The sequence below is a fragment of the Cladophialophora carrionii genome, assembly GCF_000365165.1.
Source record: "Cladophialophora carrionii CBS 160.54 unplaced genomic scaffold supercont1.2, whole genome shotgun sequence".
Taxonomy (NCBI): Eukaryota; Fungi; Ascomycota; class Eurotiomycetes; order Chaetothyriales; family Herpotrichiellaceae; genus Cladophialophora; species Cladophialophora carrionii.
Window position 1 is genome coordinate 3,516,338 of NW_008481827.1, and position 15,044 is coordinate 3,531,381.

Consider the following 15,044-nt stretch of genomic DNA (forward strand, 5'->3'; position numbering starts at 1 on the left):
CACTGGGACACTCGTCCATCTGGCAAGCTGTTCTCCGCGGCTCCCACTTGTGGAGAGCGAGAGGCCTGCACTTGGTAGTCAAACTCAGTGTGGGAAGAATCATCATTCTTCGAAGGTTGAAACCCGGCAAGTCAAGGCGGCTGACGATGAGACGTGTAGAGTCTTACATGAGAGAAATAGAATGACTGGTCGTAAAGAGTAAGTTGTAGTCATCGCAACTCCGGAAATACCAGAAGGGCTCGCTAAGCGGCCAATGGGTGCGTTCGGTTCGTGGTGCCTGGAGGAGACGGGAGAGGCGAGGGGAGTGAAGGAGAGCAAAGCAGCAAGAGAAAGCTCGCAGCACTCGGTACCTCTGGTCCGGAAGGGAATGATGATGGAATGCAAGGAGAGCTCTATGGAGAGTGGCTCTGCGTCCATCACTTGGCTGAAAACTGTACCCGGTGACAGCAGCATAAAATTACAATTTCGATGCGCCTAAAGATTTGACCCAGGGTGAAAGTCAGGCCTAAGGAGGCGCGAATTTTCACCCAATTGACCGTCGGTGACGTCCAAAACCGCTCAAAATGCTCGCTGTCTTCTCCAGGCCAAAGCAGCGAGCAGTTTGCCGTGCCAGTCAAAATCACGCTTCCGGATGACGCAACTGACCGCTTGGCTCCTTTCACGTGACACGCCCGTTCCGCCGTCGTGTGCGCGGTCTCACAGTGCTCCACTGGACCGCCATCTACCCTGACGCTTCCTTCTTACCTCGACTTCACCTTCGCCAACGCGCTGCGAACGGGAACGTTGTGCTCAGGGGTCGCCTCCGGGAACCCTTCGAGCTCAACCCCTTTTCTAAACATCAAACAGTGAGTCGAGCCGCCAAAATGGAACATGCCGATTTGATCTCCTTTGTTGACGTGCTGGCCCACTTGAATTGTCATTGCGCACGTCGACACCTCGCACATGCCGATTCCAAGGAATGCCATCAAGCCGATGGCGGGGTTGTCTGCCTCGAAGAACATGATGGCTCTTGTTGCCGTCGCCGTGAGATACCCCTGACTGGTTACCACGCCCTCTGGGTCTGCTGATTCGTTCTCCTTGAATTCAGCAAACGGGGGTTCGGACCAGTACGTCCCATCCACCACGTATGCCTTGACCAACTTGCCCGACACAGGAGCATGCCATCGATGATAGCTCAATGCGCTGAGGAATGCTTGATACACTGTGCCTCCGACGAACTGCTCAGCCCAAGGATCTTGCGCCAGCATGTCGATGACAGAGTATGGTTGGCCTTTCAACCAGAAATGGTCTCGTGCTTTCACATCCCGCGCGACCTTGAACGTCTTGGACTCGCATGCATTTGCGATCACGTTGTCATCATCCGGACTGGCGACGGGCCGAGCTCCTTCCTTGAACACACGGGTGAAGAAGTGATCCCAAGACCTAAATCCCATATGTGGATCACTGGGGTCGCACTCGAACAATTCTTCAAACTTGTGACTTGTCTTCCCGACATTTGCCACGTGAGTCAGCTCCTCTTCGCCGTGCGGACTGAACCAGCTGCCCTTTGCATCTTTCTTGAGGACGTATGCAGAATCTGGCGACTCCAGGAAGTCCGCCCACGCGTCCAACACCTTCTTCAAGATCTTGTTGATATCTGGATCCAGAAAGACGGCAAAGCCAGAGGAGGTACCCATGGGCCAGTCGAATAGGGCATGGAATGGCAGCCCGACCAACCCCACGCGTTCAGACTTGTCGTTCCAGGATGGTGCGGTGGTCAAGATGTGGTTGATCACTTGGAGCATATGGATGTGGTCGCGGATTTGAGGATGGCCTTCACCTTGTGGATCATTGGCGTACGGTTCCTTGTTGGGAATCTGCTCAAACATTGACGCGATGAGAAGGTAGACGCGGGTGTTGTTCTCGATCAGGTCTTGGAACTCCGCCAGAACTGGGTGCAGGCGCTCAGGCTTCTGGTCGACCAGGTCGATAACACCGGCCAGCCATTCTTTGTGAGCACGTTGATCGTGCGGAAGCCACTCTCCCAATCTGTCGGAGCCAACATGTCAGTTTCGACCGAGTTCATAGGGAATTTAATAGGAAATACCCACCGGTGATAGTGATGTGTCGCTGGGATGTTCTTCTCGTGCTTCATTGTGATCGTCTCCCTCGGCGCTGCTCTTTCAGTGTCGATATCTCCTTCTTGAGTCACGGTATTTTCGATTTTCAAGTCAAGAGTCGTGCTGTGGTACGATCAGGGTTGCCGCGTTCGGATTAGCCGGCCGGACTGTTCACTTGCGTAATCGTCGCTATGTTCCGTCTCTACAAATCATCATCATACGTCACTGACTGCCCCGGTTCGGGACCCGCCAAACTTCCTTCACTTGCACTTCATATTTTGCTCACAGCAGGAAATATTTGTTCAGGTGGGGCTCAGTGTGATGTGAGGAAAGAGTGAACGTGTTGCTCGCAAGCAATGACTTGCATTCATAGAGTGCAGTGCCTCGCGAGTGAAGGATATACTGAGTGGCCTGCACTTCTGCATCAGTATATTAATATTTTGTATATATCCGTTCTTCTGTTCACGCTTTTGGGGCCTAGCCGTGCCCTCCTGGGTAGGCAGTTTTGTACACCGCACACGCATGCCAAACTCCATGCTCCACAGCCCAAAACCCAAACGCCCAGCCCATTACCTTTTGGCACTCCTGATCCTCGCTCTGAAGTACAAGGATGATCGATATACTTAGTTCCAGTTCTGCCAGACGCATTCGCAACCTCCAGTGCCCCCATCAATCCCACCAGCTCCCTGGTCAAACCCGTTATCGTCACTCGCTGTGCCATTCACCAGCGCAGGCGCTGCATTGATCAACGTCCCTTCCACGCCCCTGAACTCCGCCACCACTGTTTTGATATCGTCCTGTATGACTTGCAACTGATTGACTCCGTAGCAGTACACGGCCTTCTTGTTGATGTTTCCTCCGTGCCGGTCAATGCTGATCGTCGTGGGGTACGGGAATGAGCCTGGACGGCTGAAGTCCGTGGCGGAGTTGTTGTCTCCCGCATTTGTATCATTGCTCCCATTGCCGGCGATTGGAGGTAGAAGAGTCGCCTCGAAGGCTGGATTTGTCCACATCCTCACAAGTAACCTCGTCTGACTGAACGTACAACGCAGCTGAGACTGATCGCGGGTCGATCCGCCGTTATCATCAAGAGGGTCGATCCCACCGTTGTCTGCGAACTCGGACGTGTTTAGAGGCGCAGTAGAATGCAGGAAGATGGCTTTATCGTAGTACAAGTAGAACCCATAGTGCTCGTCGGCTTGACCTCGGTTGTACAGCTTGATCGGCTGTGACGTTGGGTAGGGCTCGGTCGGCAGAAGATTTGCCGGCGCAGCACTGCCGTCGTCCAAGACGTCTGGATCAGGAATAATATCATCAGCAGAATTGCTAGACTGACGCCTTCGGACCCTTGAGGCGGTGGATCCCGAAGCAGCAGCAGCAGCAGTCGCGTTCGAAGGATCGATGGGAAAGACGGGGATGAAGCTGATAAAGAATGGCGTCGGCTCCCCTTCGAAAGGTTGTGTGATGTTGTCCGTCGTGTTCCCCATGAAGATCTGGTCCGCCCGACTTGGTGGAGTCGGGTTCGGCGTAAAGAGCTCGTTCGTGAAGGGATCGTCCGCTCTCTCCGTGAAGGTCACCATTGACCTTCTCTTCAATCCCTGTACTGGAACGGTCATATTCGCAGGCACAGTGCCATTCCGGAAGGTGATCTGGAACCTGAAGTTCGGCTGATCTGGAGAGTTAGGCGCGACTTCGAATTGGTCTTCCTTTGGGAGCGCGCAGCTCCACATGGTGTTGGGTGCGACACATTTGGATTGCTGCTTGACGACATCTGATCGCGCTATCGTAGATATGCCTGTGGGAATAGGAGGATAGCCGGTAAGATTCAGCCATTGACTCTGAACAGGTGTGCCGTTACCTGTTCGCGTGAGAAGTGTAGCCAGTAAAATGCACGCAAGCACGATCAGAAACAAGACAATGGAAATGATGAGTGTCCACCGGCGCTTCTTCTTTTTGCCAGGCTCCACGGTTTCTTCTGCTTTCTTCTTCGGGAGTAGGCTCTTGAGCCTCGACCATATGCTTTTCTTTTCCTGCTTTTCCGCAGGCTCTGAATCTCTCGTCACTGGGGGTGCCTCTTTCGCTGTTTTCGGGGCTTGGTCGACTTCGCGGCTAATAGGGGCGGACTCTAGTCGTGCCATGGCTTCTTTCCTTGCCTCTTCAACAGCCGCGTTGTTTCCGGACGCAAATCTGTCGCTATAGAAGGCATGATTATGTATGGTCACCGCTGGGGGCTGCGTTGCTCCAAACGCTTTTTGGTCAGTCGATGCCGGTGATTGCTCAAGCAAACGTGGCTGATCTGGCTGATGATCGATTTCAGCCATGGGAACAGCCCCCTGGGACGTCATCGTTTGTTGCATGGCCGGTGATACAGGACCAGGTGACAGGATTGGTGGTTGGAGATTTGGGGAGGCGATGGTGGCGATATTAGGGTACTGAGGTTCACGAGGAGACAGCTTCGTAATTGGGGCAGAGCGCGTTTCAGTCACTGCATCTGTATCCGCTTGTCGACTCGGGGCCTCACTCTGTTCTCCTGGTGATTCTTGCGGAAGATCTGGCGTCTCGACGCCACGAGCCCGGACCACAGTGGCTGTATTTGCCTGTCTGACATTTGGTGACAGCTCCTCTGGTTCCGATGAGCTAGAGATGGCGCGACCCAACGCCAGACGGCTTGCCGGAGGCACGTTGGCATCGTCCTCGACGTCCATGTCCAGTTGCTTCGAGGCTTCCAGTGACGTCCGCGTGCTTGCTTCCTTGTCAAATACCGACTGTAATCGAGGCAAGTTGTCCGCACAAGAATGGTTTTCACACTCGAAATACGGATTGCCCGTTAACTGCTCGACAGCACAGGCATGATAGTACTCCGCAGCAAGCCCTTTGCCGAAGTCGACTAACGGAAGTGGGGGCACTTGGCTGGACCCCTGTATCAAATCACGGCGCTGTCCATCGTCGTCCTTGCTACCGTCTGTCGGATCGAACCCTTTGTCTCCATCCCTCTGTCTCTCCCAAGTCGTCCACCTGGACCACACACTGGCTCTTGCGCTAGCAAGTCCAGCGCGTCGTGGCGTTTCTGGAGATTCGGAAGCCAACGGAGATACCACGTCGGTCATGGAGAGCCTGATGTCGGCCGGGATAGATGGAACAGGAGGCGTCTCCGGACTCCTCTCCGCTCCCTTCTCGACTACCGTCCCTTTTCGAGACAGCAAGGGCGAAAGCATCAAGTTCCACCAGCCCTGCGATTTGTGACGGTTGGTTTCAAGGTCTGATGGTAGGATGCGTTCCTGGCTGTCTGTCGAAACTCTGGGTTCGTCCCCTAGTGAGTGATGGTCGCTCTCCTCGCCGTCATTGAGGCATTCTCGACGGCTGAGGTCAGATTCGTTCTCGGAGCGGATGATGCTTGCACCAGCCACGGGCCGAACATTGCTATCATGTTTCCCAAAACGTGCAGGTATCCCGGGTACCGAAGGTAACTCACTAGGTTGCATCTGGAACCCGGTGCGTGCAGGAGGTGAATAGACATTGGAGCGCTCGTTGGAGAAGGCCGGGTTCCCGAAATCAGCCTCGTCCGCTGGAGTGATGACAATCGCAGGCGTGTTGGGGGTGTCTGCCGAGTGGACATTGTTACCTCCACCTGCAGATCGATGCGCGTCCACTTCATGCTCCGGCACACTCATACCGATAACGATCGACCGAGCTCCTGGAGAGTATCCACTGGTGGCGCTTACTGGGTTGTGGAGGTGGACTCTGCCGTTGTCGTGGTGGGTTTGTTCACCTGAGAACGTTGGTTCCTTGGTCTTTGACACTTCTGCTGCCTTCGTTCTGGCAGCCTGTGACTCCTGCAATTTCGACACAGCTTGTCGAGCGATAGCCCTCTTCGACACCCTCTCCTTGTCCGCCGAATCGCGGTCTTTGTCAGCTCTAGGAAGGGGTTCGAACAACGGGTGGTCCATATGCTCAGCTTTGGCTGATTTGATGGAAGTGGCGTACCTCGGACCGAGTCGAGGTCTTTGGGACTGCACCTGATCAAGGACTAGTCCATCGGTGTTGGATCTTTTGGCCTTCATAGAAAAGTTGGTGACGATGTTCAAACCAGGTCGAGCCTTTTTGTCGGCACCTGATTGAGCCGAGTGCTGTTGCTTCCGCCGGCGAGATTGTTTTCGATTCATTCCTGGTGTTTTTGCCGTGCGGTTGGTTTCTTGGCTGTATCTTTCTAGATGAAACTCGTCTTGTCCGCTCGAAGATCCGGTGTCGTCTTCGGATGAGCTTGAAGCGAAAGGATTTGGCGAGAAAAAGGCGTCGTTTGCGGCCAGCGTACCGGCGCCATTGACAGGCTTGAATTTCGTGAGAACTTCATGATGAGGTGATGATAGCGGGAATGCTGGAGCCGGCGTCCGGTGTTGGGTTATTGTGGTTTGCCCACTAGGCGGCTCAAAACTGGCCACCATTGTCGGCGAGCTGGGGAGGCCGAGAAAATAGCGCGGTACCGTGGTAGATTGGAGAAAATAGCTCGCATGCCTTCATCTAATATGACGATGGTCGACTGTGCAACCCAGGTTCAGCTGAATGGACTCGCAGCTATCGGGACCATTTTTGTTGTGCTCGGGAAACAAGTGAGACTGTTTCGAATTATATACGCTGGCTTGTATGGAAGTACGAACAGCACGAAGGAAGGGAAAATCCAACTGCTGTGTAGGAAATACAGTGAATAGGAAAAGGAAACAATAGAAAAGGTGAGACTTGCGAGAGACAGGTGAATGATGTGAGCAATTGGCATGAATCAAAAGTGGGTACTGGGCCGGCAGAGAGAGATTCTACGAGGCGGCTTGAGAGCGGGCATGGAAACATGTTTTGTAGAGAAGAGTGAGCCGCGATCTGATGTGTTTATTCTCGGAGGAGGCGGGCTTCGTGGAGACTGAGCCATTGGTGTTTGAGGCTCTGGCTTGGGACGCGGTTCTTTGGGCTCGAGCTCGCGGCTCTATGGACCTCGTGGACGTTCCAAACATAGCTCTCCACGGCGAGCCTTGCATGTGTTTGGCCGGCCGGCATTCCGGTCGCGAAAATGATTCAGAAGTCGCAGAGCGAGATGGTGACTGGAGGTTGAAATTTGAACAAAGTGAAATTAAGCGCGCGGTCACCGGGCTAGAAATGAAGAGCCCACAGCCAATCATCGCTGGGTGTCTTGCAAGGCTGCACCAATGGCTGGCGAGGCTGTGACGCGATCATCTTCGACTCATCGTGCGGCTTTGTTTCAATGTTCGTCATATACAAAGACTGTCTGAGTCTCACAGCAGAACGAGCGCCAAATTATCTAACAGTCAAAAACTGTCCCTAGCTATGGCACACAGTAGTTTTGCAATCATACCCCGGCATCTCCAAAGTCCTGGCACTGTCCAGTGCCGTATTTTGCTCTGTTCTTGTGAGCGTATTGCCTTGCGCATGGTATCATAAAATCAGTCCAATCCCACCGTCCCCGAAAAGATGAGGCCTCCTGCCGTAACGCTCTAGCTTCTGCTCAGAGCACGACCTGCAAGGCGATGAATGGCGAAGTTGGCATCAAAGGCCAGAGCAGAAGCGCAACCGTGTAGGCACCGAAATGTATCAAGACAATAGTCCTGAGAATGTTTTATCGTCTGTCGTCATATTGTATGCCTTGCATGGAGTTGCTGCTCATGATTGGCGGGAGTGTTCGTGCGGGCTCGTTTGCACCGTTGAGGTGATTGTTATAATGGGTGCCGTATTCCAGTGGGCTCTGCGGCATGACGGCAGGCGCCGGAGGGAAGGAGCCTTGTGTCTGCTGTATACTCTGCATCTGGCGACTCATCTCTAACATTTTGGCCTCCAACTCTGCCATCTTTATCCGCTGACCTTCGGACTCGGCGCGCTGTTGCTTGTTCTGGGTCTCCAGGTGAGAGATATAATCGATGGCTGCGGATCATTAGTGACGATCCCATGATTTTCACGGTAAATCCTCACCTCTCGATAGAGTTTCCCACTTGCTAGACTTGTTGTTCTGACTTGACGGTAGCCGGGTCCGTAGCTGTTCAAAACAATCCTTCATCTCGCTCCTCCTCTTGCGCTCTGCGAGTTTGTGAGTCACTCGGAGCTCTGGTGTGCGACTGTATGGAGTGGTGCCGTTGGGCGAATCGGGGTCGCCTCGTAGACTATCGATCTGCTTGTGCTGTAGGCTGTGATGGTGAGCCTCAGGAAGTTCTGATCGCGTTAGCTTTGGTAACGACAACTAGCCGTCTGAATGCGTACCGTGCTGACCAGGTGGCAATCTCGATGACTCCACTGTTAGAATACTGCTAGTAAAAGACTCGGCAAAACTGTTCCTGCGCGAAAACTCAGAAGGTGGCCGTCCTCCGGGTCGCGGCGCATCCGGGTCGGGAAAAGCATATGCTTGACCACGAGTAGGGGCTTCTGCACTGTAGACCTCTTGTTTAGGGTTTTCCAAAATGGGCGGTGCTACTCGACCTGCTGCAAAACCACCTCTTCCGCCTCTATTGGAGCCGAAAGATGCGATCGACCCACCACTCATCGTGGAGTAGCGACTATTCCCCCCGGGATATCCGTTTGTCTGTATCCCTCTTTCTCTCTGCAGGCCAGAAACGAGCGAAGTCTGAGATGCATTGTTGCTGGTGTACGGAGAGGTCGGTCCCAACACCAGATTGTTCATTCCCGCGTGGATGCCGTTCGAAGCAACGCTGCTCCTTCGCGAATCATTGAAGTCGCCACTTCCCCGGTTTGGATGCGTAGATGGGTCCGACGTAGGGGCTGTGAGGCCATTCGAGGCTTGGTGCATACCGCCGTTGAAAGGCGCTGGTGGAGCTGAAGGGTTATCTGGGGTGAAGGGCGACAGGCTTGGACCGGTCGGTGAGTGGGCAGAGTTCAGATAAGGCATGGAATTCGTGGATGATCCTGATACTGGGTGTGCAGCGGTCAGCCTCTCACCCACGTGTCAAAAGAGTGGGATATACTAACGTGTCCCAGGAGTCATCCAGCTTCCCGAATCTCTTTGTGGAGGAAGAATGGAAAGGTCTGAAGGGGCTCTGTCCAGCGGTTGGGCAGGCATCTTCGAGGTCAAAGAAGCTATTGAGGGTAGAGTTTGGTTTGTCTGGGGGAGAGTGTGAGGGGGGTTTGTCTCCCAGGGACGGTGGCTCGTGGTTTCCATCATGGGTGAGCTGTTGATGTATCGATTTGACTAGCTCAGATAGCGAGCAAGACGGCGCTGTCGCGCATATGGCTGTTCAAACGCGGATCGAAAGTCCCTTGACCCGTCGCCCACCAGTCCAGCGATGGAGCAACTTATTGGCCCGTAGCTTGTGGAAGATGAAATGCGAGGAGTACCCGTTCGAACAGGTGATTCAGGGAGGCTGACACGGCAGCTTTCAGTGGTACAATATTTGTGGAGGGAATATGCTGAGATCCAGCTCAACTACCGCTGGTTGGAGACCACTCAAACGGTAACGGCCGCGCCCTGGCTTCAACGGCTTCCACGGTATCCTTGCACGCTCGCTCACTCAACCCGAAGGCTCTTATCCGGTCGTCGCCGCGGTTGAGGTCGAGACGTGGAAAAGAGGCCAACACAGGTCAGATAGTATGCGCCGATTCAGACTCTCCTTCTCCGGAGACGCACGCTGATCGACGTGCGTTCGACGGCAAAACGTGGCACGGGAGATCGTGGAGCAGGGTCGAAGCGATGCGGCTTTCCAGGGATTGATAATGAGAGGGAAAAGTGGCTCGAGTGGGTGAAATTGCGGGAGCAATCGTCGTACAAGGGTCGGCCGTCGGGAGACGGCAGGGTAACAATTTGAGCAAGATCGGGTAGAGCGCAAAGCCGGGCTTAGGCTGCTGCGATTCCCCAGAGAACAACGTCTGAAGTCAATAGGCCGACGCTGAGGGGGGCCAACAGAACAAAACGGTCGAATGTTGAGAAAGGTCGGTTGCGGAGTGAAAACAGGAGGTAGGATGTACTGCAGCTGTCAAGTATCCAGAGCGCAGTCAAAGAGTACTGGAGTACGTAAGAATGCGCGGGAGCTGCGCCCAGAAACAAGGGTGCCCGGTGCAAGTGCTAGATCGGAGAAACGATCGGAGGCGAAAGATAGTGGCGTCCTGGACGGAACATGTGCCAAATGGCCGTGACCTGCAGTGGGAAAGAGAAGAAGAGATGGCGATTGTGATTGCAGCATGCAACAAGCAGAAGAAGCAAGAGGCGAATTCAGAATCAAGATGCAGAAAATTCAAGGTCCAGAGACAAGAGATACAGCTGCAAGGAAGAGCGCCCAACTCAAGACACCCGAGCGACGCTCAAACGTGGAGATGTCAATCGCTGCGGGCTGTGCGTGGACAAGTCGTCGACTCGACATGGCAGAGGCCGGAATTGGCTATGAGCTGGGGGGGCCCATGCCTGATCCCGGTCGCCATCGTTGCCTCCCGGACCCCCCATTCCTCTTTCAAGCCTCGACTAGCTGCCTTGGGGAGTTGCTGTGGGCATGAAAGTTACCTAGCACTTAGGTTATACCACTCCTGCGAGCACGCCAACTACGGTTAATTTGGGCACCAAGGACGGAGTACGTACAGTATCACGCAGCATCGACGGATCTGCTCTTCGGATAAAGCGCGCAAGCACCATCGTCGACTGCGTCGATATGCCGGCTACCGAAAGCGCAGCAGCATCAGCACAGCTGTGTGGGAGGCGTCCTCGTCCATACCCGTCTCCTCGTACATAGCACAGGCAGCTGGTGTTTCACATGGTCGCGACTCGCATTGGCCACTGCAGATCGGGTTTTGAGCACAGCAACGTGAAAACGTGGGAAGGAGAGCACCCTGTGCCCGAGGGGTGCGAGATGTGCGAGGATGCGGTGCGGAGCGCAGTGTCGCCCAATGCTCCTCCACCGCGATTTGCCCCGCCCATCTCGTGTCAGTCAGTGATGAAGCATCAGCTTTGCCATCACCCGGTTCCCAGCTTGTCAGGACACCCAACTGCTCGCTGGCCATGAATGCCAATTTGCTCCCAGCAGATCAGACTCTCCAAGGGGCGACTCGAAAGCCCCCTGGACCATGGCTGAGTCGCCATCGCAGAGCCCTGGACCCTCTTTCGTTTTCAAGCCATCCGGGGTCGAAGATGCGATGGGCTTCCAGCCACGTGCGCCATCTCCTGCAGCCCATCAGAAGGCTTTTCTTGCCATTCCCTGAACCTGACCGCGGTTCGAGTGTCCACCACCCGCTAATCCTTTCCCCTAACCTTTCCTCGTTCCGTCGTTGTCGGAACATGCCAGTCCACTCGTGGCCACCGCGTGTCCTGCTGCGCAATTTCACTGACTGTTGCCTCATGGCTTGCCACCCACCGTGCGACCGAAACGCGTGCGAAAACAAAATCCTCCAACTCCTCAGCTCATCTACCTCCTGCATACAGTACATCGGTATGAGTATCCAGTGCCGTGTCAATCACCGCGCCAGGAACCAGCAAGAATCTCTTACACATCCGATAGGCCGGGCCAAGTATGTCGCGGTGGTCGCCACCTGCTAGTCGATGGCTCAAGATTGATGAAGCTATGCTGCTTTGGGGCCTGATCGCCGAAGACAACGAGGCCTCTGCCCCCTTCTCGCTGCCCCTAAAGGGACGGCTCGCATCCTGGCAAAAGCGGGCTTCAAGCCCGGCGAGCATTCTCCGACCAAGGGTGCCTATCGATTCTTGCAATCAGTGACTATGGTCTGTCACCTCATTCGCGCTAGTCGATCTCTGCCGTTTCCATCTGTCAACTCGTTTTCGAGCCTCACTTTTCTGCGACTATTGATGGCCAGAACCCACCCGCTGGATGGACCGGCCATGCTTGCGCAACCGTGACCACGATGAACCAAATACTTTCTGGGTACTAGTCATGTTGCTGGTATAACGTTAATTCAAACAACATCGAGCTAGGGCCAGTCATCTGCATGGGCCAATTCAAGCAGCAGCATTCAAGTGTGGATGCTTTGTGGCTTCGAGGGGCTGCAGCACACCTGTTGGAGTTGTTCAGAAAAGGCAGCGTGCGGCTTGAAGCCCACAAATTAACGTTGTACCTGCCAGCGACCAGTACTACCGGATAACCTTGCCATCAACCGAGCTCCCTATGCTTCGCGGAGGTCCGTTCAATCCTGTTGCTTGAATCTCGACTGGCTTTATCCAAAACATCCAGCTTCAACTTGGTCTTAATCAGCCCGGCTTGCAACCATCTGGATATAGTAAGGGGAAATTCCATGACGTCGAGAGAGCGTCACATCAACAGCGTCACCAGGGGGCGGTTGTCCGAAGCTGATATCTTCGGCTGAAAAGACAGACTACCAAACGCATTATCGGGTGCCAACTTCATTGCTGACAGGTGGCTTATGTATCATCACAGCGGTAGGAAGTTACTTGTCAGGGGTGCTTTCTTGTTGCGGAAAAAGAAGCAATCGGACGGTTTCATCTGTTAACTCGAACTATAGCTTTTGTAAGTGTCCTCGCTTGAGTGAACTCTCCTTGCTGCATGCGTGAAACCCTCACACGCCTATCTGCCTTCTGCCGCGAGGAGGTCTTCAACCGTGTCCTTTAGTGTCACGTTCAACGGTGTGAACTTGATACCCAGCACCTTCTCCGCTTTGCTGTGATTGATCTCATACGTCGGCTCTGCTGGACCCGGAGTCCCTTCGGGGATGCGGTCTCTAATCTGGGGGAAGTCGGCCCTCAAAGCGTCAACCGCAATCTGATAGTCAAAGTGGCATCCAGTGATGAATCGCTGACCTCCAGCTTCCTCGAGCTCATACGCCTTGAGGTGGGCCAAAGCGACATCCCTCACATCGCAGAAGCCTGCAAAGTCCACGGGCGGCACTTCTTTGGTGGATCCATTGACGAGCTTCCAAATGGCCTCTGTCGACTCATTCAGGTGGTCGAGGGATTTAACCCCGCCAAGAGTCGGACCGAAGATCCAAGGGGGTTGGATGGAGGTGAAGGAGAAAGATGGCTTGTTTGTCGCGATCCAGTCCCAAGCTGCCTTCTCCGCCAGAGCCTTTGCCGCACAATAGGTGAAACCGCCGTTATCCGAAGCTTTGGCTTCCTCGTACGTCGCAGGATTCCAATTGGACTCGTCATACGTGAAGCCAGGACGGTAACCTTTGCTCAGATCGAGGATGCAGGCAAAAGAAGCGGTCAAAACAACCCGGCGCAGCGCTGGACCCTCGTTGGCGGCGGCTTTGAGAACGTTCAAGACCCCGGAAATTGATGGCTTCAGAAGCTCTTCCTCGTTGTCTTTGGGGTCGAGGATGAAGGGGTTGGCCGTGTGGATGACCCCTGCCACCCCTTTGACGGCTTCGGTCATGGCATCCGGCGCGGCCATATCTGGAACGACGGCGAACGACAATCGATCAGCATGTTTCGCGTGTACCTTTTTGATATGATCGATGGAACGCTCAGATCGGACGGTCCCACGGACGCTGTATCCCGCATCCAGAAATGAATGTGCGATCCAAGACGCAACATAGCCTGAGATACCGGTGATGAGAATTGTCTCGCTTTTCGGAGCAATCGAGCCCATATTGGAAGATCGCGTGGACGAAAGAGGATCGGGCACTGTTATGGATTGGTTCTCTTGAGGTGTGATTTGTTGCTCTGGAGGACTCGGGTGCTTCTCTGGCAGATTTCTACGAGAAGTCCCTGGGGGACTCGAGGTCTTTTATGCCCTCGACCCTCTATTGGAGATGGCATGTTTTCCATGCTTTCACGTACACGTATTGCTTCCGGTCAATGGGTTCATTGCGTCACATGGTTGGTGCACGGTGTTGTCGCAAGTCATCAGTTACTCGTGTTTGTTCTATTCCAAGCCGGCGGCCGCTCGTTTGACTAATACTGGATTTCCTTGGCTGGGGAGAAGTCGACGAAGTAGGGTACATTGAACTCTTGTCAAAAGAGGCCAAGCTGAGATTACGATGCACCCCAAGCCGACCTTCCATGCGTCTCACCACTTTGGTGACTGGGTGTGATTACTAAGATGGCTGGGCGGCCGCAAACCCGCACTTGTCCTCGGCGCTACGCACATGATTGACCGTGGAGCGGATGGACATAATGCAATTCTTAGAAATTCGCACAGCAAGTACTGTTAAGAATGGAGCAGAAGACCGCTTCACGGGACGGTGAACGCGAACGTCATTGTACTCAGTACCTTCCTCGGCACCCCGAGGAGAGATTGAGCAGAGTCACGGCGTTTGCGGCTACGTCGGCGCCGCCTCGGCGCCGTCTCTAAGTCTGCAGGTCCTGATGTGTTTGAAAGGATCTCTCGCGACAGCCTACCGGAATAAAGAGACCAGAACCTTGACCGAAATCCTCAGGAACTTTCTCCAAAGTCCCTGAAGGCGAGATTGTATCTTAGTGTCATGGCACCGTACACACAGCACGATATAGTCGTACATGGTAGCACTACCACTGGACATAGCGCTGAGTTCCGTTGGCTGCCTTGTCCGCCGATTGGTCCACCTTGTGCGAAGCCTGAAAGCTAGTGCCACAGCCGCATTGACGGAATCACAAGGCACAGCCAAGGCAAAATTGATTTTGGTCTTTCAAACCTGCTCCTCTATCCAAAGTGCACGCGACTTTCAGCCTCAATGGGCGTTCTCTGCTGGTACAAGTGCACGGTCCGCGCTCGCCACAAGTGCTGGGCCTGATGGGGCTTGGTGAGAGGTCCGCAATCCAGCATGAGGCTCAAGTTTCATCGGTCGGATCAGGTGGCTGCTTCAACCTGCTTCAACCAGTTTCAATCCGCTGCTGCGCTTGGACGGGGAACAATATAGTCTCCATGAGTCCACCGTGGCCAGCCTTACAAGCTTTTGGCTTCGACAAAGTCCCTGGCACCGACCATATCGCCGCCTCCACAAACATCAAGACTAGTAGGTTGTAGGGCGATCAATTGCACGGAAGAGTCAGTTAGACTCTGTTAG

At 54.2% G+C, this 15,044-nt stretch overlaps 4 protein-coding genes across 4 annotated transcripts; all 4 read right to left on the bottom strand.

Moving 5' to 3' along the window:
* Positions 1-740: 740 nt before the first annotated feature.
* Positions 741-2,134, bottom strand: G647_03334 (uncharacterized protein; the record flags this gene model as incomplete). Its single annotated transcript, XM_008727679.1, has 2 exons — positions 741-2,028; positions 2,091-2,134. The coding sequence occupies 2 exons, from the start codon at positions 2,132-2,134 to the stop codon at positions 741-743; spliced, it is 1,332 nt and encodes a 443-aa protein (XP_008725901.1).
* A 588-nt stretch (positions 2,135-2,722) lies between these two features.
* On the bottom strand, positions 2,723-6,541 carry G647_03335 (uncharacterized protein; the record flags this gene model as incomplete). Its single annotated transcript, XM_008727680.1, has 1 exon — positions 2,723-6,541. The coding sequence occupies one exon, from the start codon at positions 6,539-6,541 to the stop codon at positions 2,723-2,725; it is 3,819 nt and encodes a 1,272-aa protein (XP_008725902.1).
* A 1,178-nt stretch (positions 6,542-7,719) lies between these two features.
* On the bottom strand, positions 7,720-9,267 carry G647_03336 (uncharacterized protein; the record flags this gene model as incomplete). Its single annotated transcript, XM_008727681.1, has 4 exons — positions 7,720-8,021; positions 8,070-8,306; positions 8,355-9,020; positions 9,078-9,267. 4 exons carry the CDS (start codon positions 9,265-9,267, stop codon positions 7,720-7,722), a joined length of 1,395 nt encoding a protein of 464 aa, XP_008725903.1.
* A 3,358-nt stretch (positions 9,268-12,625) lies between these two features.
* G647_03337 (uncharacterized protein) lies at positions 12,626-13,648 on the bottom strand (the record flags this gene model as incomplete). Its single annotated transcript, XM_008727682.1, has 1 exon — positions 12,626-13,648. The coding sequence occupies one exon, from the start codon at positions 13,646-13,648 to the stop codon at positions 12,626-12,628; it is 1,023 nt and encodes a 340-aa protein (XP_008725904.1).
* Positions 13,649-15,044: the final 1,396 nt, after the last annotated feature.